The 22,967-nt window shown below is 44.0% G+C and overlaps 1 protein-coding gene across 1 annotated transcript in view; it reads right to left on the bottom strand.

Moving 5' to 3' along the window:
* Nucleotides 1-337: 337 nt before the first annotated feature.
* The window catches only part of rapgefl1 (Rap guanine nucleotide exchange factor (GEF)-like 1), an 89,452-nt gene continuing 66,822 nt past the window's right edge, over nt 338-22,967 (bottom strand). The window contains exons 11-17 of the mRNA XM_087977797.1: nt 22,592-22,770; nt 17,115-17,205; nt 15,038-15,088; nt 13,070-13,157; nt 12,152-12,216; nt 7,602-7,656; nt 338-1,602 (exon numbers count right to left, since the gene is read on the bottom strand). Coding sequence (XP_087833923.1) covers nt 1,478-1,602; nt 7,602-7,656; nt 12,152-12,216; nt 13,070-13,157; nt 15,038-15,088; nt 17,115-17,205; nt 22,592-22,770 — 654 coding nt within the window. The 3' untranslated portion in view covers nt 338-1,477. The remainder of the gene's footprint in view (nt 1,603-7,601; nt 7,657-12,151; nt 12,217-13,069; nt 13,158-15,037; nt 15,089-17,114; nt 17,206-22,591; nt 22,771-22,967) is intronic.

Here is a 22,967-nt window from a genome sequence, read left to right as displayed (position 1 = left end):
ACACAGCAAATACATACAAGAAGATTTCCACTGGTACCTTTAGAAAAACAAGACAGTTCCTCAAAGAACCCAATTCAGAATCCATTACAATTCCCAATATTATTTACAACTTTGTTTCACATTCAGATCGTTCTTAGCCTCACATTCCTTTCGCTGAAGAATAACTTGAAACATTAGCCAAATCTCTAAAAAAATTGTTTATTCTCTTATGCATAATTTCAGTCTGATCTGTAAGTGCTTTCTTTACAAGTAGACAATAGAGATAATTCGATGAACACTACATATCTACACCCCGTAAACTCAAAATAAATCCAAATGAGAAAAGGCATTCTTTGTAAAAATTGAAAAAATTGTAAAAATTATTTTCTAAATGCAACATTGAAATTAAAAACTGATAAAAAATAATCAATCCATCTTATAGTACAACGAAATTCTACAGCAAATCAAATATGGATACAACTCTAAACATGTACAATGCTGGGTGTCAGACTGACGTGCAAATCTTCTCCTCCAATGGTGCATCCTCATAATGCTCCACCTGTTGGTCGGACATGGTGTTGCAGTTGTGAATTCCCAGATTAAAGGAGCAAAACAGCAGTGTCCACACACACATGAAGGCAAAAGAGGGAATTTAAAAAAAAAGTGTGGTGTGTCCCTCCCTAGGAATCTTCAGGTTGTTCTTGCATCTTTCTTCCTGGTTCAGGGTGCCATCAACATAGAGTGAGGAGATAGTGTTCTGTCATCTGAAGTAGGCAATGAAGTGGGAGGTTTTATAAATGGAGGCACGGCTAATAAATATTTAAAACTAGGGGGTGGGGTGAAGGTGGGTAGTGTTATTACCAGTTGCTGGTTTCACATCAGGTATGATGAAATTGGCACACACGAGAGCCAGTTCAAAATTCATGCCACTTACTCCTTGCCAACAGAGGGAGCCAATGTCCTGGGTCTCTATCTATTACAGTGGTATAAATACTGAAGGCGTTTGACTTAGATCTTCAGTTAAAGTGAATCATACGGGACACAAGCAGGAATGAGGATATTCCTGAAAAAGGCCCATACACAACACTCCCACTCCCTCTCCACTTACCCATCCTGTGTTAGTTAAAAGTGAACATTCTTTGAACATGCAAGTCCACGGTTTCGTTAAACGGAACATGTCAAAGGATAATAGTCTTAGACAGTTGCAGGCATTTAGTGCTCCCTGCTTGAAGGTCCTACATCAGTGCACATAATTCTTGTAAGAACACTGGGCACACACCACGAATGTCCCTGGGCTGTAGCGGTCCAGTCCATTATACTGAACATGTCTGGAATAGGTCTAAAGCCAGTCCCCGAGGGCACATTAGCTCATGGTCGGCGCAGCATCTCTTTTTGTAAGTCGGTGGCTCTACACAGTTACACACAGAGTTCAATCCAGCAGTGGCACAGCCACATACACTTCCAATGCCATCAGTGAGCATTGCAGAACACCCCGTGGTTACGGGTCCTTGGGCTCCAGTCGGTAAGACAGGTCGTAAAGTAACTGCTGATTGTCAATCACGTGGAGCTGGCGGACGTACGCCTTAATCTCAATGTGGTTCGCGGCCATTTCGGATTCCAGTTCTATTTGAAACCAAAAGAAAAGCATTAATGTGAGTATTTTCAACACCAAATGGCTCGGTGACCGTCACGGCTTATCTGGCTGCGCTCCTGCCTCAGTCAGGTTGTGGTTTCAATTCCCACTTCAAGAACCCGGAGCACAATATCTAGCCCAACACTCCCAGTGCTGTACAGAGGGAGGCGCTGCACTGTTGCAGATGTCATTTTTCACTTAAAATATTAAACTGAGGAACTGTCTGCCCTTTCAACTGGATTTAAACAGTTGCATTGTCAACATTTTTTGACAACTTTTTACGGTTAAGTTTATGGGGTCAACTATTACATGGATACTACTTTTGAGGCACTGAAATTCATGCTGTATCATTAGCAGAAGTCCAATTGATCTCTAAACGAATGAGAGGAAAACAAATTACGGATAATTCTGGAAATCCGGTGTGGAATACTACTACAGCCAGCGGGCTGGAAGACTGGGCGCAGGGCGGAACAACCGGCAGACTGGAAAGTTGGACTGGGACGTGACGGCCGGCGCACAGACTCAATAAACATCGATCTGTTGTCTGTGAAGAACTAGGGTTGACTTTTACTTGAAGTATATGGAAAATCCCAGCATATTTAGTCAAACATAGGGGGTCAACGTTTACATGAGATCGACTATTACTCGAGTATATACGATATATATCAAAGAGCAGCAGTGTCCTAATCAACATTTATATCCTGCAGACAACATCACTAAAAACACAGATTATCTGATCACCATTGCTACATGTTATGATCATGTTCAACAGAACAACAGGGATACCTAGTGTGGATTTACTGCCCCCAATCCTTATTGATCTTAGTTTAATACTAACTGCGGAAGGAAGCCTATGAAGACTTCAGCAGAAGAGAAGCTCAGTCTTATTAAACAGAATAGATGTAAACCATTTTATAACATTTAATGGTTAATCACTTTACATTTGACTTACATGACAGGGTTTGAGAGACCTCAGGCAAGGCTTAAGAGTAAAAATACATTGTTATTTGTGACATAGAGTTTAACACTGAACTTGAACTAATTGAAACAAACAGAATACTAAATGGCCTGGACAGAGTAGATGTTGGGAAGATGTGTACGTTAGTAAGACAGGCTGGGACCTGAGGGCAAAGCCTTAAAATAAAGGGAAGATGTTGTGGTTCTGTTCGCCGAGCTGGGAATTTGTGTTGCAGACATTTCGTCCCCTGTCTAGGTGACATCCTCTGACAATGGAATGAGGACATGCCACAACCCAAAGGACTAGCCACGTTACCATACATCAAGAACATTTCTGAACTGACAGCCAGACTACTACGACCACTAGGACTCATAACAGTAAACAAACCAACAGCCACTCTCAGACAACAACTCACCAGGACAAAGGACCCGATACCTAGCATGAGCAAAACCAACGTAGTGTACAAAATCCCATGCAAGGACTGCACAAAACGCTACATAGAACAAACAGGAAGACAGCTAACGATCCGCATCCATGAACACCAACTAGCCACGAAACGACATGACCAGCTATCCTTAGTAGCCACACACGCAGATGACAAGCAACATGAATTCGACTGGGACAACACTACTATTATAGGACAAGCCAAACAGAGAACAGCCAGGGAGTTCCTAGAGGCATGGCACTCATCCACAGATTCTATCAACAAACACATTGATCTGGACCCAATATACTGGCCTCTGCAGTGGGCAGCTGGAACTGACAACCAGAAGCGGCAGAGACAAATCACTATAAATGCCGGAGGAAACAACACAGAAGTGCTTCACCTAGACAGGGGACGAAGCGTCTGCAACACAAATTCCCAGCTCGGCGAACAGAACCCAACAACGAGCACCCGAGCTACAAATCTTCTCACAAACTTTGATAAAGGGAAGACCTTTAGGAATGGAGAGAAGGAGAAACTTCTTCAGCCAGAGAGTGGTGAATCTGTGGACTTCATTGCCACAGAAGGCTGTGGAGACCAGCTCATTGGGTATATTTAAGACGGAGATAGATAGGTTTTTGAGAATCAAGAGTATCAAGGGTTACGGGGAGAATGGGGTTGAGAAACGTATCAGCCATGATTGAATGGTGGAGCAGACTCGATGGGCTGAATGGCTTAATTTCTGCATCTATGTATTTTGGTCTCCTGTCACTCCAACGTCCTTCAGAACTTAGCCTCTCTTATTCAGGTAACAGCTGGAATTGGAGTGAGACAACAGCCATCACCTTCAGCAGTGGCGTATTTGTCACATCATCTCCAATATTACAGACCTATTGACTTTTCAGGTTCTTGTAAGTGGAAAGTATAGGTGATCTGATTAGTAAGTTTGTGGATGACACCAAAATTGGAGGAGTTATGCACAGTGAGGAGGATTGTCAAAGGATATAGTGGGATACAGACAGATTCCAGATTTGGGCAAAGAAACGGCAGATGGAGTTTAATCCGGACAAATGCAAGGTGATGCATTTTGGAAGATCAAATTCAGGCGTGAATTGTATAATAAATGACAAAAACCCTTAGGAAAATTAACATACACAGGGATCTAGATGTACGAGTCAACAGATGCCTGAAAGTGGCAACACAGGTGGATACTGTGGTCAAGAAGGCATACAGCACGCTTGCCCTCATTGGCCGAGTCTTTGAATGTAAACGCTGGCAAGTTATATCGCAGTCGTATAAAACTTTAGTGAGACCATCTTTGGAGTATTGTATGCAGTTCGAGTTACCACACTACCAGAAGGACGTCGATGTTTTTGAGAGGGTGCAGAGGTGGTTTACCAGGATGTTGCCTGATCTGGAGGTTCTTAGATATGAGGAGAGGTTGGATAAACTCAGATCATTTTCACTGGAAAGACAGAGGCTGAGGGGGCAACCTGATAGAGGTCTACACCATTATAGATAGGGTGGGTAGTCAGAGGCTTTTTCACAGGGTGGAAAGTTCATCTACAATTCAGCACAGGTTCAAGGTGAGAGGGGGAAAGTCTAAGGGAGAAATGAGAGAAAAATCTTTCACACACAGGGTGAGGGGCGCCTGGAACACACTGCCAGTGGAGATGGTGGTAGCAGGCGCATTAGCAATGTCTAAGGTGTATCTTGACAGACACATGAACGGGAGGTAAACAGAGGGAGAGAAACCATGCCATGGCAATAAGTAGGGGTTTAAATAAGGATTAGGAATTGGCACATTTCAGTGGGCCAAAAGGCCTCTTCCTGTGCTGTATTGTACTGTTTACTTTTCCAAGATTACTTCCTGATAAATCACTGTTGCTGGAGTTCTGAAGTTCATGACTCCTCACATACTGAAGCAGTCTGTGATTGAATGCAACAAAATCTGGGCAATATCCAGGTTTGGGCTGACAAGTGACAATGCCACACAAATGCCAAGCAGTGACGTTCTCCAGTAAGAGAGAATCTAATCATAACGCCTTGAGACTCAATGTTGTTACCATCACTGAATTCCCCACTTTCAACATCCTGGGGTTACCACTGATCAGAAACTCAACTGGACTAGCTATATAAATAAGGTAAAAACAATGACTGCAGATGCTGGAAACCAGATTCTGGATCAATGGTGCTGGAAGAGCACAGCAGTTCAGGCAGCATCGAGGAGCTTCAGCAAAATCGACGTTTCGGGCAAAAGCCCTTCATCAGGAATAAAGGCAGAGAGCTTGAAGCGTGGAGAGATAAGCTAGGGGAGGGTGGGGGTGGGGACCTGGGAGTTGCAGTGGGAGATACAATAGCTGCAAGAGCAGGTCAGAAGCTGGGAATACTGTGGTGAGTAACTCACCTCCTGACTCTCTTAAATCCTGATCTGGGGTGCTGGTGTTGGATAGGGGTGGACAAAGTTAAAAAAAAATCACACAACACCAGGTTATAGTCCAATATGTTTACTTGGAAGCACAAGCTTTCTGAGCGCTACTCCTTCATCAGCTAGCTAGTGGAGCAGGATTATAGGATACAGAATTTATCGTAAAAGATCATAGTGTCATACACTGATGTGATATATTGAACAAACCTAGATTGCTGTTAAGTCTTTGATCTTTTAGAATGCTTTGCAAGTTTTGATTCATTAATATGTAAATCCCAGAACTTCCCTACTTTGGAAGTAGAACCAGTCTGACTCAAGGATGGAATACAGACAGACTCTAACCTCACACCTTTAATGCATTGTCTGAGCTGAGATGTCACTTTTTTTTCCAGAAAATCTTATGTTAACTCGGGAATGTAAAAGAAGTTCTGGGATTTACATGTTAATGAATCGAAATCTGCAACGTATTCTAAAAGATGAAAGACATAACAGCAAGCTAGGTTTATCCAATATATCGTATCAGTTGTGTGACACTGTGATCTTTTGCTATAAACTCTGTATTTTATGATCCTGCCCCACTAGCCACTGATAAAGGAGCAGTACTCCGAAAGCTAGTGCTTCCAAATAAATCTGTTAGACTATAACCTGGTGTTACGTGATTTTTAACTCTTAAACCCAGTTCACCATCTAAAGTCGCAAGTCAGTAGAGTGATGGAATACTCCCCACTTGTCCTAATAAGTGCCGTTCCATCAACAATTAAGAAGCTGGACACCATCCAGAACATAACAGCCTGCTTCATTGGCACCACATCCAGAAGCATCCATTCCTTCCACCACTGACGCTCAGTAGCAGCAGTGTGTACTTAGAAACAAGATGCACTGCAGAAATTCACCAAAGATCCTTAGACAGCCCCTTTCCAAACCGACGACAACATCCATCTAGAAGGACAAGGGCAGCAGATACATGGGAACACAACCACTTTCAAGTTCCCCTCCAAGCCACTCACCATCCTGACTTGAGTTGAGAGTGTGGTGCTGGAAAAGCACAGCAGGTCAGGCAGCACCCGAGGAGCAGGAGAATCGGCTTTTCAGGCATAAGCCTGTCATCTGGAATTCCTGATGAAGGGCTTATGCCTGAAACGTAGATTCTCCTGCTCCTCGGATGCTGCCTGACCTGCTGTGCTTTTCCAGCACCACACTCTCAACTCTGATTTCCAGCATCTGCAATCCTCACTTTCTCCTACCACCCTAACTTGGAAATATATCACCATTCCTTCACTATTTCTGGGTTAAAATCCTGGGATTCCCTCCCTCAGGGCATTGTGGGTCAACCTACAGCACATGGACTCCAGTGGTTTAAGAAGGCAGCTCACCACCACTTTCTCGAGGAACAACTAGGATAGGCAATAAATGCTGGGCCAGTCAGTGACGCCTATATCCCATAACAGTGAATTTTAAAAATATGTGATTGAGCTTTGCACTAATCTCTTTCAAAATGCTGGATTGTTACCATCATGGGGATATGGTACTATGGTGGTTATAACACTGGTCTAGAAACTTCAGTTTCTTGTGTCAAAGCTCACTGCACGAGTGGAGAAATCTAGTCACTTGTGAGCTGCTGCCAGATTAAATGGTTCTTGTAGCTACTGTATTTATATAGCCAGTCCAGTTGAGTTTCTGGTCAATGGTGTCCCCAGGCTGTTGACCGTGGAGGATTCATTGTCAGTAACAACTTTGAATCTCAAGCCATTATGGTTAAATTGCTATATGGTTGCAAACACTCAATTTGGAGCACTAATGACTTCCAGGAAAGGGAAGTTGCCACCTCTATCGGGTTGAATTTGCTCTCACCTTGAGTATTTGTGATCTATTCAGTCACTACTGCCTTTTCAGCTCAGAATGGCCTTAGCGGCATAAACCATACCCTGAAAATGAGGAGTTCTCTGAGAAAGCAGCCCCTTATCTTAACGTCAAGCATACTAACCTGCATCTGGCCCTGGACAAATCTTAGTCACCCCAACAGAAAGAGATGACCCACTGGCAGAATTATTTACTTTGAACAAATCTAATGAATGACTTCACATCGCTAGCCCTAAGGATGACATCTATTGTTTCTGCTCAAGTTAACAATCATGTGATATTGCAAAAGCAGTTTCCTTAGTTCTCTCCATTAACTTACCGAGAGGGGTACTTCGATATTTCCTCATGGTCCGCACCGCATTGGCCACCATGTGCTGTAAGAGAGGAGGAGATGGTTGACTAATGAAGACGATTTTGCAGTGTACCAAGAAACAAGACCCAGTTCTCACACCGAGTTACACTTCAATTACAGTATTCTTGTACATAACGGGTTTCCAGTGCCTTACCAGACTGTATCCTTTTGTATTTCTATGAAGTGTCCTGGAATGATTAGCCATATTAAAGGTGTCATAAAAACGGATATTGGTGTTGTAAGCGAATTTAGGCTTAGTAGCCCACCCGTTACTCATCTGATGCTCTGCTGCTCTGAATTGCCACCCATCGGCTCATGCACCACAGTAGCCCGGCCAACCTCTCACCCTCAGCTGGGGGCCTGTTAGCTCAGTTGGTTGGGTGTCTGGTTTGAGATACAAAGTAACATCAACAGTGCAGGTTCAATTCCTGCACTGACTGAGGTCACTATGAAGGTCCAACCTTCTCACCCTGAGGTGTGGTGACTCTCAGGTTAAACCACCACTAGTCGTCTCTCTCTCTATCTAATGAGAGGGCAGCGCTCTGGGATTATGGTAACTTTCATCATCCGCCACACCCAGGCACTCTCTTCTTCAAAAGGCAGTGGAAGCAGAATCATTGAATAATTTGAAGGCAGAGGTAGAGAGATTATTGCGAAGTCAATGGGTGAAAGGTTTCTAGGGGTAGGCAGGAATGCGGAGCCAACAGGTCAGCTGTGATCTTATTGAATAGTGGAGCAGATTTGAGGGGCTGAATGGTCTTCCAACTAAGGTTGGAAAGCGATTAAAGAAACACACAGTCCGCAAAATCATAGGGAAATTTCTGCCGCAAGTTTGCATTATTGCGGCACCACAGCTCACCAGAAATGCTAATAGTCCACAAATGTCACAATTTACACAGCACAGTGAATCTGCCATTTGACAGCAGTGTAATAAAGTTTATAAGTCATACACAATTCACTTGCAGCATGATCATCACAATGTGACACTTGGATGCAGTTTTAAGACACAGCATAGCTCCCTGAAAGACACAAACATGACGACTAGCAGTTGGTTACTGTTCTCATGACTTTCAAGTAGTTTCAGCTGCCTCAATGGTGTCATCCATTTTGCTCAGTAAATATAATTGTAAGATTCAGATATTTCAATGTTAGAAGGAGCTGGGTTGCAGTTTTCTGAAACATTCTGCCTAGTGATATTGTGGGACATCATTCAAGGTTATGATTCTTTTGGATACAGGATGGTGCAGTGTGCTGGAGCACTGTCCCTTTGTATAAAGGATGGTGCAGTGTGCTGGAACACTGTCCCTTTGTATACAGGATGGTGCAATGTGCTGGAGCACTGTCCCTTTGTATACAGGATGGTGAGGTGTGCTGGAACACTATCCCTTTGTATAAAGGATGGTGAGGTATGCTGGAACACTGTCCCTTTGTATAAAGGATGGTGCAATGTGCTGGAACACTGTCCCTTTGTATAAAGGATGGTGCAGTGTGCTGGAACACTGTCCCTTTGTATACAGGATGGTGCAATGTGCTGGAACCCTGTCCCTTTGTATAAAGGATGGTGAGGTGTGCTGGAACACTGTCCCTTTGTATACAGGATGGTGCAATGTGCTGGAACCCTGTCCCTTTGTATAAAGGATGGTGAGGTGTGCTGGAACACTATCCCTTTGTATAAAGGATGGTGAGGTGTGCTGGAACACTGTCCCTTTGTATAAAGGATGGTGCAGTGTGCTGGAACACTGTCCCTTTGTATAAAGGATGGTGAGGTGTGCTGGAACCCTGTCCCTTTGTATAAAAGATGGTGAGGTGTGCTGGAACACTGTCCCTTTGTATAAAGGATGGTGAGGTGTGCTGGAACACTGTCCCTTTGTATAAAGTATGGCACTGTGTGCTGGAAGACTGTCCCTTTGTATAAAGGATTGTGCAGTGTACTGGAACATTATTCCTTTGTATAAAGGATGGTGCGGTGTACTGGAACACTGTCCCTTTGTGTACAGGATGGTGCAATGTGCTGGAACACTGTCCCTTTGTATACAGGATAGTCCGGTGTGCTGGAACACTATCCCTTTGTATAAAGAATGGTGCAGTGTGCTGGAACACTGTTCCTTTGTATAACAGATGGTGCAGTGTGCTGGAACATTGTCCCTTTGTATAAAGGATGGTGCAGTGTGCTGGAACACTGTCCCTTTGTATACAGGATGGTGCTGTGTGCTGGAACACTGTCCCTTTGTATACAGGATGGTGCTGTGTGCTGGAACACTGTCCCTTTGAATAAGGATGGTGCGGTGTACTGGAACACTATCCCTTTATATAACCGATGGTGCAGTGTGCTGGAACACTGTCCCTTTGTATAAAGGATGGTGTAGTGTGCTGGAACATTGTCCCTTTGTATAAAGGATGATGCAATGTGCTCGAACACTGTCCCTTTGTATAAAGGATGGTGTAGTGTGCTGGAATACTGTCCCTTTGTTTACAGGATGGTGCAGTGTGCTGGAACACTGTCCCTTTGTATACAGGATGGTGCAGTGTGCTGGAACGCTGTCCCCTTGTATACAGGATGGTGCAGTGTGCTGGAACACTGTCCCTTTGTATACAGGATAGTGCGGTGTGCTGGAACACTGTCCCTTTGTATACAGGATGGTGCAGTGTGCTGGAACACTGTCCCTTTGTATACAGGATGGTGCAGTGTGCTGGAACACTGCCATTTGTATAAAGAATGGTGCGATGTCCAGGCACACTCTCCTTTTGTATACAGGATGGTGCAGTGTGCTGGTACACTGTCCCTTTGTATAAGGGATTGAACAGTGTGCTGGAACACTGTCCCTTTGTATACAGGATGGTGCAGTGTGCTGGAACACTGTCCCTTTGTATAAATGATGGTGCAGATTGCTGGAACACTGTCCCTTTGTATAAGGGATTGAACAGTGTGCTGGAACACTGTCCCTTTGTATACAGGATGGTGCTGTGTGCTGGAATACTGTCTCTTTGTATACAGGATGGTGCAGTGTGCTGGAACACTGTCCCTTTGTATAAAGGATGGTGTGATGTGCTGGAACACTGTCCCCTTTGTATAACAGATGGTGCAGTGCGCTGGAACATTGTCCCTTTGTATAAAGGATGGTGCAGTGCGCTGGAACACTGTCCCTTTGTATACAGGATGGTGCTGTGTGCTGGAACACTGTCCCTTTGTATAAGGGATGGTGCAGTGTGCTGTAACACTGTCCCTTTGTATGCAGGATGGCGCGGTGTGCTGGAACACTGTTCCTTTGTATTAAGGATGGTGCAGTTTGCTGGAACACTGTCCCTTTGTATACAGGATGGGGCAGTGTGGTGGAACACTGTCCCTTTGCATAAAAGATGGTGCGGTGTGCTGGAACACTGTCCCTTTGTATACAGGATGGGGCAGTGTGGTGGAACACTGTCCCTTTGCATAAAAGATGGTGCGGTGTGCTGGAACACTGTCCCTTTGTATACAGGATGGGGCAGTGTGGTGGAACACTGTCCCTTTGCATAAAAGATGGTGCGGTGTGCTGGAACACTGTCCCTTTGTATACAGGATTGTGCAACGTGCTGGAACACTATCCCTTTGTATAAATTTTGGTGCAGTGTGCTAGAACACTGTCCCTTTGTATACAGGATGGTGCTGTGTGCTGGAACACTGCCCCTTTGCATAAAGGATGGTGAGGTGTGCTGGAACACTGTCCCTTTGTACACAGGATGGTGTGGTGTGCTAAAACACTGTTTCTCTGTATACAGGATGGTGCAGTGTGCTGGAACACTGTCCCTTTGTATAAAGGATGGTGTGGTGTGCTAAAACACTGTCCCTTTGTATACAGAATGGTGCAGTGTGCGGGAACACTGTCCCTTTGTATAAAGGATGGTGCGGTGTGCTGAAACACTGTCCCTTTGCATAAAGGATGGTGTGGTGTGCTAAAATACTGTCCCTCTGTAAACAGAATGGTGCAGTGTGCTGGAAGACTGTCCCCTTGTATAAAGGATGGTGCAGTGTGCTGGAACACTGTCCCTTTGTACACAGCATGGTGCAGTGTGCTGGAACACTGTCCCTTTGTATAAGGGATGCTGCTGTGTGCTGTAACACTGTCCCTTTGTATACAGGATGGTGCAGTGTGCTGGAACACTGTCCCTTTGTATACAGGATGGTGCAGTGTGCTGGAACACTGTCCCTTTGTATACAGGATGGTGCAGTGTGCTGGAACACTGTCCCTTTGTACACAGGATGGTGCAGTGTGCTGGAACACTGTGCCTTTGTATACAGGATGGTGCAGTGTGCTGGAACACTATCCCTTTGTATACAGGATGGTGCAGTGTGCTGGAGCACTGTCCCTTTGTATAAGGGATGGTGCAGTGTGCTGGAACACTGTCCCGTTGTATAAAGGATGGTGCATTGTGCCGGAACACTGTCCCTTTGTGTAAAGGATTGTTTGGTGTGATCCAGTTTGAATTTTGTTCTCTAGATTTACTATCATGCGTGCTAGAACATACAAAGCGATACTCACCATCTTCTCAAAGTTCACCAGTTGATTCAAGAATGTTTTGTTGCCCTCATGTATGAATGTCATATCTGTAAAGGTCACCAAAAATATATGTGTAAATTATGCAGTAATGATAACTACCTGAAAACAAGGTGTTGATTAATTCAGAAGTTCTACAAATCTTCCCCAGGCAGAGAAAAATTCAACACATGGCTTTTCAATCAATCTATAACCTGATAGTATTTCTCACAATGCCCTTTCCCACAGCCTCTTTTCCTCTCATTGTTCTCTGTGCTTTCTATAAAGAGCTCCCTGTGTACTTTTTATTTCTACCCATACAGACAAATGTGCAAGTGTTCCTCAATCATTGGAAGTTATGCTAATCTGCCTGGCTCTATGAATTTCTGGTGAACTTTGAGCCTTGAGACCTTGAGGTTTAAAACCATTGAGTTCTCCCTGTACTAGGAAACACAGTAGAAGCACTCATTGAGAACCTTTATACATGCTCAAGCCACTGTTGAAGGGATATCTGGCTGCTTCGATCATTTGACTGCTGAATGATGTCTTGCCATTGAGAGTTTCCCTGCTCCCACTGGCAAAGGAAGAGAATTAGTTCCGTAATCAATGGCCACCTCTTGGCTCCTTTCCATTTCTTACACATTTTTAAACGTAGTATTCACAGGATTTACCACCCAGACCTAATTGCCCTTTGAGAAGATGTGCAGTGCAGCGACACACACACACACACACACACAATGCCTTTAGGGAGGGAATTCCAGGATTTAGGCCCAGCAACAGTGAAGGGGAGTGCGACCAATTAGATGGTTCTTTGAAAGGGCCATCAAAATCAAAGTGGGCTGAATGGACACGGTCACTGCTTTATGATTCTATGAAATAAAGCTATATAAAGCACTCGATTCCAGTGAGTGTTAAGAGTTTTACCTTTTAGCAGCAAGGGAACAAAAGGAATAAGTGGAGGCTTCATCCTGGCGATGGCGTCTCTGTAGGATTTATGGTTGCGTGAGGGATCCTGGTAAAGAAAAGTCAAGGAATTTAGCTGTCAGCCATTAGGTACAATGAAATCCAGAACAACCAGCGTGAAAGAGCTACCTTCCTGATTATCAGACTGTCTCTTCCTGGTACAAAGCTTTGCATTGTGTCACAGGTCAACAGAGACTGGTTTGTGCTGTTTGGACCTGGAGTGAAGTACAGCCAGAGAACAATGGAATGGTTTCCCCTGAGTAAAACAGTACCAGATGTGGGTGTAAATATTTCACTAAATGTGGTCCAATGACAATGTCCACTCAATGAGAGGCTATGACATAAGCCTCCATACTATTCAGAAGCTGACAGATTAACATCAAAATAAAAGGCAGGGGGCGCTCCTTCCTCTTCAATGGATCAAGGAATCAGAGAGTAAAAGCTTACCAGATGGTCCCAATCATATTTGGGGAATTTTATAGGGGGAGCCTATTTCAAACGTTGACCATCGCTTGTCACCCTTAAATCAGGCGAGCCCATGTTGAGAACACTTCATTACGGATGCCCAGGTTTAAGAGTGCTGCCCCCCTCAGGACAAGAAGTCCCACTTTCAAAGACTGCTGGCTAATCTGATTGGCTGGCAGCTCTTATAGACCCAGTAGCGCCACTGTACATTGTAGCAACTGTTGGGATTGGAAGGAGTTGTGAGAAGGTCTGAAGATGTCTTCTTTTGGATTAAAGTTGAGGGGCTTCAGATGTCAAAAATGTAGGTTTTCATTACTAGAAAAATCTAGCTGTCCCATGGCTACACTCAACAAAACACCCATTTAATTTTACACAGTCTTTCTCAAACAGCACAGAAACAGACCCTTCCCTCTAATCAGTCTGTGCCGAACATGATGCCAAACTAAACTAGTCGCACCTGCCTGCTCCTGGCCCATATCCCTCCAAACCTTTCCCATTCATGTATCCAACCGAATGTCTTTTAAACGTAATTGTACCGCCCGCTACTTTCTCAGAAAGTTCATTCCACACATGAATCACCCTCTGTGTAAAACATTTACCTTTTAAGTCTTTTTAAAATCTCTCTCCTCTCTCCTAGGGAAAGGATAACTACCATTAGCTCTATCTACACCTTTCATTATTTTATAAACTTCTATCGGATCGCCTCTCAACCTCCTACCCTCCAGCAAAAAAAAAGGTCAAGCTTTTCCAGCCACTCTTTAAGGAGGAGCTGAGGGAATTGGACAGGTCGACATTGGAGACCCCAGTGAGGGTAGGGTTATAAATGCCACAGGGTCAGGAGGTAACAGAGAGAGTGAGGAGGGGAGGGTCTCACAGTACCTCCTTTGAGTGTGATTTCAGCAGCACAGAGGGCTGTTGGTAGTCAGCATACAGTAAGTTCCATCCTGACCTCTGCTGTGAAAGTTGTCACACTGGCTTTGCCTAGCCACAATACTAGTATTATTACTCTGCCACAGTATTATTACAACACAGCAGAATGAGGAGTGCAAGCGACCATTCTTTGATGACTTAAGGGTCTCAGTGTTGAGATCATTACTGGACACAAAGACCCCCAGCATCAAACCTGACACCTTATCTGCAAGACCCCCAGCATCAAACCTGACACCTTATCTGCACCTTCCTGAACATGGGGGTCAAGTCAGGGGCTAGGCAGAAAGACAGAGACCTGGCTACACACTTATCTCATCGGTCACCATTCCCTGGCTTCAGATAAGCTGGTGGAGGGGCCATAAAAAGCACCCCCGTTTACAGGAGCCAAAGAACTCCTGCTAACTTCCTAGCAACGCTGGTGACCATGTAGGATTGGGGTGAACGCCTCCTTCATGGTGAATGAGCTAGACCAGGAATTCCTCAACCACTGAGCCAGACTGTCTAACCCAGAGTGAGGGGCAGTTTGCTACTCACCGTTAAGCTCTCAAATTTCTGGAACAGCTTTTTGCATTTTGCAGGCAGTTTCTGTAAAGCAAACAAAATAAAATGAGAATAAAAATGGTTTGACTTCAGATAGAAATTAGAAACTCAGTTAAGAAGAGAGAGATTTCGGAGGTTTGTAGGATTTTTATTGCGTTTTCAGTATGGGAAGTGACCCTTTGGTCTATCATGTCTATGCTGGTTATCAAACATCTATCCTTTCTAATCCCATTTTCCAGAGCTTGGTCTGGAGCAATTTTAAGCGTTTTTATCCAACAAGTTCTTAACTGTCCTGAGGGCTCTTGACTCCACCACCCTTTCAGGCAGAGAGTTTCAAACTCCCACCACCCTCAATTTTCCTCCAATCCCCTCTAAACCTCTCACTCCTTGCCTGAAAACTGGTTTGTCTAGTTACAGATCCCCCTACTAAGGGGAAGTATTTCTCCTTATCTACATCCCTCCGGACTTAGTCTATATCAATCAGGTCCTCTCTCAGTTCGAAGGAAAACAACCACAGCCTATCTGTTCTCTCTTCATAGTTGAAACGCTCTGGCCCAGGTAACATCCTGGTGAGTCTCCTCTCACCCTTTCTCGTGCAATCGCCTTTCCTATAGCACTCCAACTGCGGACAAATTAACTCTTTATACAGCTCCATCATAACTTACATGTCCATCTATTCAGTACTTTGATTAATAAAGATACCTACTCCATATGCCTTCTAAATCACCTTATCTACCTGCCCTAGATAGAGTGGATGTGGAGAAGATGTTTCCATCAGCAGTAGGACCCAAGGGCGCAGCCTCAGACTGAAGGGAGGAACCTTTAGAACTGAGATGAGGAGGAATTTCTTCAGCCAAAGGGTGGTGACTCTGTAGAACTGTGGAGGCCAAGTCATTGAATGTCTTTAAGACAGAGATAGAGAGGTTCTTGATCGGTAAGGAGATTGAGGGTTTACAGGGAGAATGCAGGAGAATGGGGTTGAGAAACACATCAGCCATGATCAAATGGCAGAGTTGATCCAATGGGCCAAATGGCCTGATTCTGCTCCTTTGTCTTATGGCCTTATGCAGAGCAAATGCCTGTGTGACAGCTTCTCAAAGGGCTTCTGAAAATCCAAGCACACCACATCACCAGAAAGCCTTTAATGATGCTGCTACAGATTCCATTAGCACTGACTCGCACTCAGATACTGGATTTGGGTTAAATAAATCTCAGTTTTTCAATGACAGGATGAGTGATGAACTTGTGCCTGGTTAAGGAGCTGGGATTCATTGCTCACTGATTTTATACCCCTTCCTGCCAAGAATTCCCAGCACAGAATTGGCCATGCTGTTCCACACAAGCCTGCTTAAAAATTACAGCTTAAAAACACGGGGTAGACCATTTAGGACAGAGATGAGGAGAAACTTCTTCACCCAGAGAGTGGTGGCTGTGTGGAATGCTCTGCTCCAGAGGGCAGTGGAGGCCTAGTCTCTGGATTCATTTAAGAAAGAGTTGGATAGAGCTCTCGAGGATAGTGGAATCAAGGATTATGGAGATAAGGCAGGAACAGGATGATCACCCATGATCATATTGAATGGTGGTGCAGGCTCGAAGGGCAGAATGGCCTACTCCTGCACCTATTGTCTATTGTCATATCTTTCCAAGTCAGAACGACGTGTGGTTTGGAGGAGAACGTGCATCCACCCCCAGGACAACATCTTTGCTCATCTCCTCTGTCCAGACCTTTCATGATTTTGTTCATCTCCATTAAGCCTCCTCTGAACCTTCTCGTCTCCAAAGGAAATGGACCCATGTTCTCCAATCTGTCTGCAAAACCGATGCTCTTCATCCTTGGAAACACGCCCATGAATCTTTTCCGAACTCTCTGCATTGCCTTCAAATCCTTCCTAACGTGCAATACTCAAAACTTGATGCAATAATCTAGCTGGTGCTGAATCAGTGTTCCTTTACAATTAGTTTGAATTAATCATATAGTAGCAACCTATGCTCGCAGTAACCATGACAATGAGTGCAAACAGCTCAGTACAGTGTGTTTAGGCACAATCTGATTGTTCGGCGAGCCACTTACCTCCCAGGTCAGGCAGAGGCGGCTGACAGCAGCATTGCACAAGCCCATGACGATGGCAAAAAACGAGAACAGGTTCTGCTTCTCCTTACAGCTGGAAGGTGAAGGGAGACGTTAGGAGTGACATGGATAAACAGGCAAAATACTGCTGCGTACCGGGGAGGGGAAGCTCAACCACAGTATTTTCCCACAGCTTTGAGTCAACTTCTGGTTATAGATAGCACCTCCAACGTGTAAAATGCCCCGAGGTGCTCCACGCCTTGGTTTAAGGAGCAGAGTTGTCACGTCAAGAAAAGGAGTAACTGAGTGACAAAAAGCTTAATTGAGAAAACGTTTTTTGTGGACTTTTCATAAAGATGAGTTGGAAGGCCAGAAGGGCTTCACAGGTGACATTGGAAGACAAAGGTTTCACATGTCAAAACTCTTGGTTTTAACAACTAGTATTGAAAAATCTAGCTATCTCATGGCTATATTCAACAAAACGCCCATTTAAGTTTACACAGTATTTATATAGTCACAGTCATACAGCACAGAAACAGACCCTTTAATTCAGCCAGTCCATGCCGAACATAATCCCAAACTAAACTAGTCCCACCTGCCTGCTTCTGCCCATATCCCGACAAACCTTTCCTATCCATGTACTTATCTAATGGTCTTTTAAACACTGTAACTGTGCCCACATCGACCAGTTCCTCAGGACATTCAGTCCACATGTGAACCACCCTTTGTGTAAAATATTTGCCTCTTATGTCTTTTTTTAAAATCTCTCTCCCTCACCTTAAAAACACGCCCCCTCTTCTTGAAATCCCCAATCCTAGGGAAAAAACACCCGCACGGTGGCTCAGTGGTTACCACTGCTGCCTCACAGCGCCAGGGACCCGTGTTCAATTCGCGCCTCAGGCAACTGTCTGTGTGAAGTTTGCACATTCTCCCCGTGTCTACATGGGTTTCCTCCGGGTGCTCCGGTTTCCTCCCACAGTCCAAAGATGTGCAGGTTAGGTGAATTGGCCATGCTAAATTGCCGGTAGTGTTAGGTGCATTAGTCAGGGGTGAATCTAGGGGAATGGGTCTGGGTGGGTTGCTCTTCGGAGGGTCGGTGTGGACTTGTTGGGCCGAAGGGCCTGTTTCCATACTGTAGGGAATCTAATCTAATCTAGTCCCCTCATGATTTTATAAAGCTCTATAAAGTCACCTCTCAATCTCCAATGTTCCAGTGAAAAAAGTGCCAGCCAATCAGCCTTTCCTTATAACTCAAACCTTCCATACCCGGCAACATTCTGGTAAATCCAAAACTTCCAAACAATCCAAAGCTTCCAAAGCATATCAGAGGTGAGAGATGAAGGTGGGTTGTGCAGTTACACCTTTGCCTGTAAAGATAGGATTTGAGGGAACTTTTACAATTAGGGAGAGAAGGAATGACACAGAGGAGTTTAGAATGGAAACATCAAAGATCAGGGCTGGACTCAGCTGAGGTCTGAAATGGTGGAGCAAAAGGAACAGGCATGTATGGGAACCAGAGTAAACCTGATCAAAGGCAAAATAACAAATTCCAGGACAGAATTTTGAAGAATTGCACAGGAGTTCCACACAAGGTCCAACTGAATATTTACCTTTTAACTAATGTCACTAGAGCAGATTACCTGGTGGGAGGCTGCAGTGCATAGATTGACTGCCACGTTTCCTACATCACAACAGGGATTACACTTCAAACAATTCACTGGCATTAAGGGCCCTGGAATATCCCAAGGCCATACAAAAAGTTAAATAAATCAAAAATAAATGTTTTATTTATTTCAAATGCAAAAACACAATGGAGCAGATCTCAAAACGTGGGGAGTGTGTTACACCTGGGATTCATTCACTGTAGCAGATAGAGGTCATCAATCTCACTACAGTTCAGAAGTAGGACGGAGGCACAAATTAGGGAGTAATTGTATTGCTGGACACCCCCGCAGAGTACACAACCACACAGTGGTGTTCAAACTGCCTCTGCTTGTGACATATAACCTTAGCATTTTACATGGTCAGAAAATCATGTGCAGCACAGGACTGACCTTCCTTTCAATAGTCTCAGGCATCAAAGATCAGTGTTAAATCAGCAAAGTCTCTTTTAGAAATGTGTTTACATTTGTAAAGATGCACATATTTGGATATGAACTAATTTTTCCCGTGTTAATGTGTCATAAATTATCTTAATAAACAAATAATTTAATATCTTATTTAGATAAATCTATTATTTAATAATTACATAATTAAAAATGTATATATATTATTTAATGAGCTAATGATCAATTTCCGATTTCTAGCATCAATAGTATTCTCCTTGTTTGATATTACTACTGGTTATCTATTGTCCATATCCCCATCAGTGTTAGGTGGTGGTGAGAGCAGAGTTTATCCACAGAATTGATTATCCCTTGTGGATTAACAGCATGTACAGTCCACACAAACAGGATCGCTGCACTGAATTTTCCTGCACGCTGTTGTGGTGATGATAGTGACAGCCCAATATCTAATTCCTATCGTCAGAAGTCACACGACACCAGGTTATAATCCAACAGCAGTGCTTCAAAAGCTTGTACAAAGTTAAAAATCACACAACTCCAGATTGGAGTTGAGTGATTGTGGAGTATAGGATTGTAAGATCTTACAATCTCTAAACTCTTACAATCTTATACTCCACAAACACCTGATGAAGGAGCAGCACTCTGCAAGCTAGTGCTTCCAGTTAAACCTGTTGGACTATAACCTGGTGTTGTGTGATGTTTAACTTTTTACATTCCAGTTCAACACTGGCACCTCCATACCAAAAACTTGTAGTTTCAAATAAACCTGTCAGACTCTAACCTGATGTCGTGTGGCTTCTGACTTTGTCCATCCCAGTCCTACACTGGCACCTCCACATCATAATCCCTATTGGTTTGCGATAGAGAGAAGTTTTACTGATTCATTTCAACTCCACACGTCTGGATTTCCAGTGTTGACATTTGGGTTTAGCTGAATGGGCGCTGAGGGAGCTGTCGGTTTAAGGAATGTGCACTTTCTAGGACAGGCCTCGTCGTGTAGGTGACTGTACGCCACCCACTTGATGATTCATAGCTGGCACTCACTGGGTGGAGCCAGTCAATGCAGGACATGGGGCCCCTTCAGTTCAGTGAGTGGCAGATGTTGCGGTTGCTGTGAAATTAAAGCCGCCGATTATCTTGTGTGATCTGTCTAGACTGTCTGCAGAAAGTGAGATCTGATTAATGAGTACTCCAAACACCTAATCATAAACAGCATCCTTTATCTCAACTGCTTTGGTTCATTCACCAGCCAAGAGCGATTTTTATCAGTTCTGGTAAACTTTCTGTTTCTTTCACGTCCCCCGGGAATTGTGTTAGAGAACAAACCGCATCCTGTACCTTGTTGAATGAGTGGTCGTGGGACCGAGCAATAGGAGCTTGTGGCTTTGGTCGAATCTTTCCTGGGAGAGATTTTTAATCGACCTGTCCAGCTCTGGAGCAGATGCGACTTGAACCCAAACCTCCTGGTTCAGAAGTAAGGACACTACCATTGTGCCTCAAGAGTCCCTTAAGTTTTCTTTTTATTTTTGTTCAGGGTGGTGCTGGCTAGGCTATAACTCATTGGCCATCTCTAATTGTCCAGGGAGCAGTTGAGAGACCATTACATTGCTGTGGGTGAGTCACATACAGCAGGCCAGGCGAGGTCAGCAGATTTCCTTCCCTGAAGAGCATTAGTGACCCAGCCTTGTTTTTATGGATAACCAGCAATGGTTACATGGCTGGTATTAGGTTACTTTTCTCAATTCCAGGTTTTTAGTTAGTTCAAATCTGATGTTAATCCTTCTCTTTATAATGTGTCAAAGGGACTGTTTGACCAACAATGGTAAAGCAGGAACAAACTTGTGAATAACAGAGGCAACTATCTTAACAACAGGATTAGTTTAGTGTATGACAGCAACGTGTACAAGCTCCATTGGCTGGATAGATTTAATGACGAAGGAGCTATGGAAGACATGGCTGACATTGGGACCTAGAGCTGGACTCAAGGCTGTGCAACATCAGCAGAATAGGAGGAGCCAAATGCATTTACCAATGTTAACCCTTGCAGATTCAAAACGTAATACTAAATATTTCACTTGCTCTTGATCTATAAGATAAGCTGGTACCATGCCCGAGAACCAAGCTGAATTTGAAATGCCAATGTCATGCTCAGGTTTCTGCATTAAGGTCAAAAGCTAGCAAACTGCAGTAGGAACTTTGGCTGGTTTTATTTTCCTTGGGCATTGAGGTCAGTAGTAAGGGGCACTACTACAGAGATCAGTGAAAATGACTTGCAGTTATGTTGTAAGGGTCACATCCTCAGGACTGTCCCTAACCACTTCATGGTCAATAAACTATTTCTGAAGATTTGTCATGGTAGTTATCGTGACAGCCTATGCATTCCCAGTCACGAACTTTCTCTTATGATTTTACATGATTCGGGTATCACTGACAAGGCGAGCATTTGCAGCCTATCCCTAACTACCCTTGAACAAAGTGGCTCACAAGGCCATAGGTCATTTCAGAGGTCAGTTGGATCTGGTGTTAGATGGAGATTCCTCCCCAAAAGTAAACACCTTCAAAATTAGTTTCAAGGTCAACATTAGAGACTGGCTTTCAATTATAATAATTCAATTTAAATTCCACCAGCTCAGATTTAAATGTGTATCATCAGAGCATTATTCTGTCTCTCTCAATCACAATGCGACCGCCTCTGCTCTCAGACAAGCAAATTAATCAGTTTCTAGTTGCGTCGTCTGAGACATGAAGCTGGCCACTGCTGGAGCACCCATCTTCTAAACAGTGCCACAAGACCTTTTATGTCCAATAGAAAGATCCCATACAAAAAAGCAGCATCTTCAATACAACTATCAGCAATACAAAACTCAACTCAACAAAGCATCGTTCTAAATTCTTGTAGCTGGACTTAAACTCTCAACCTCATGAGCCATAAGCAAGAGCACTGAGTGTGCCAAGCTGACATTTACTCAGCACAGGCAGGATGAAGCACCAATGAGTCACCCAAATTATTTTACAACCAATTTCAAATGATTATAGGGGTGAACAGGACTGGCATTGTAAGCACTGCCCAACCCCACAGTGAGTAAATTAATAAAATCGACAAATAATTGATTTCTAATAGTCGAGGGAGGAATATTTGACCATGGAGAAGTCCTTGCTTTTATTATTTTTTATCCATCATTTCTATCCAGAACAGTATTTGAGGAACAGGACCATTAGAATTGGGTAGAGAATTAGGTCATTCAGCACTCTGAGTCTGCTCTGCTATTGAATGAGATTATAGGACAATGATTAACAGTCACAGCTGACAATGTGGTGGTAAAACTGTAATGTTACCGATCTGGGGTCGCGAGTTTTCTCACCTCCTCTATCACAGACACCAACCACACTTTGTGAACCCAGGTGAGTACTTACAGAGCTGCGATATTAATGAAGGTTTTGAGAAGCTGCACTCGCTTGCCCAGGCGTTCACACATCAGTATCTCGGTGGCCACCCAGTGTTGCACCTCACTGCACCGTTGCAGCACCAACTCCAGGTTTGCTGTTCGCCTCCGAATACTCTCGTTCCGGAAGACGTAATGGATCAGCTCCAGCTGCAAAGAAATCAGCCAGCGTATTAACACAAAGCAGAGAGAGTTCACAGTAAACACAGGCCATTTGGCCCATTTAGTCTCTGTCAGTGTTTACACACTATGTAAGTCTCCACCTAGACCCCTCCTTATCTTTCCATTCCTTTCTCCTCAGTGTTTATCCAGCTTTCCCATACATACTGTTTTGATAAAAATAGAGA

This window comes from Chiloscyllium plagiosum, unplaced genomic scaffold, assembly GCF_037043375.1.
Source record: "Chiloscyllium plagiosum isolate Xiang-an unplaced genomic scaffold, Cpla_swu_hap1 HiC_scaffold_32, whole genome shotgun sequence".
Taxonomy (NCBI): domain Eukaryota; kingdom Metazoa; phylum Chordata; class Chondrichthyes; order Orectolobiformes; family Hemiscylliidae; genus Chiloscyllium; species Chiloscyllium plagiosum.
The sequence above is the reverse complement of the archived record's forward strand: the minus strand, read 5'-3'. Positions and strand labels throughout refer to the sequence as shown.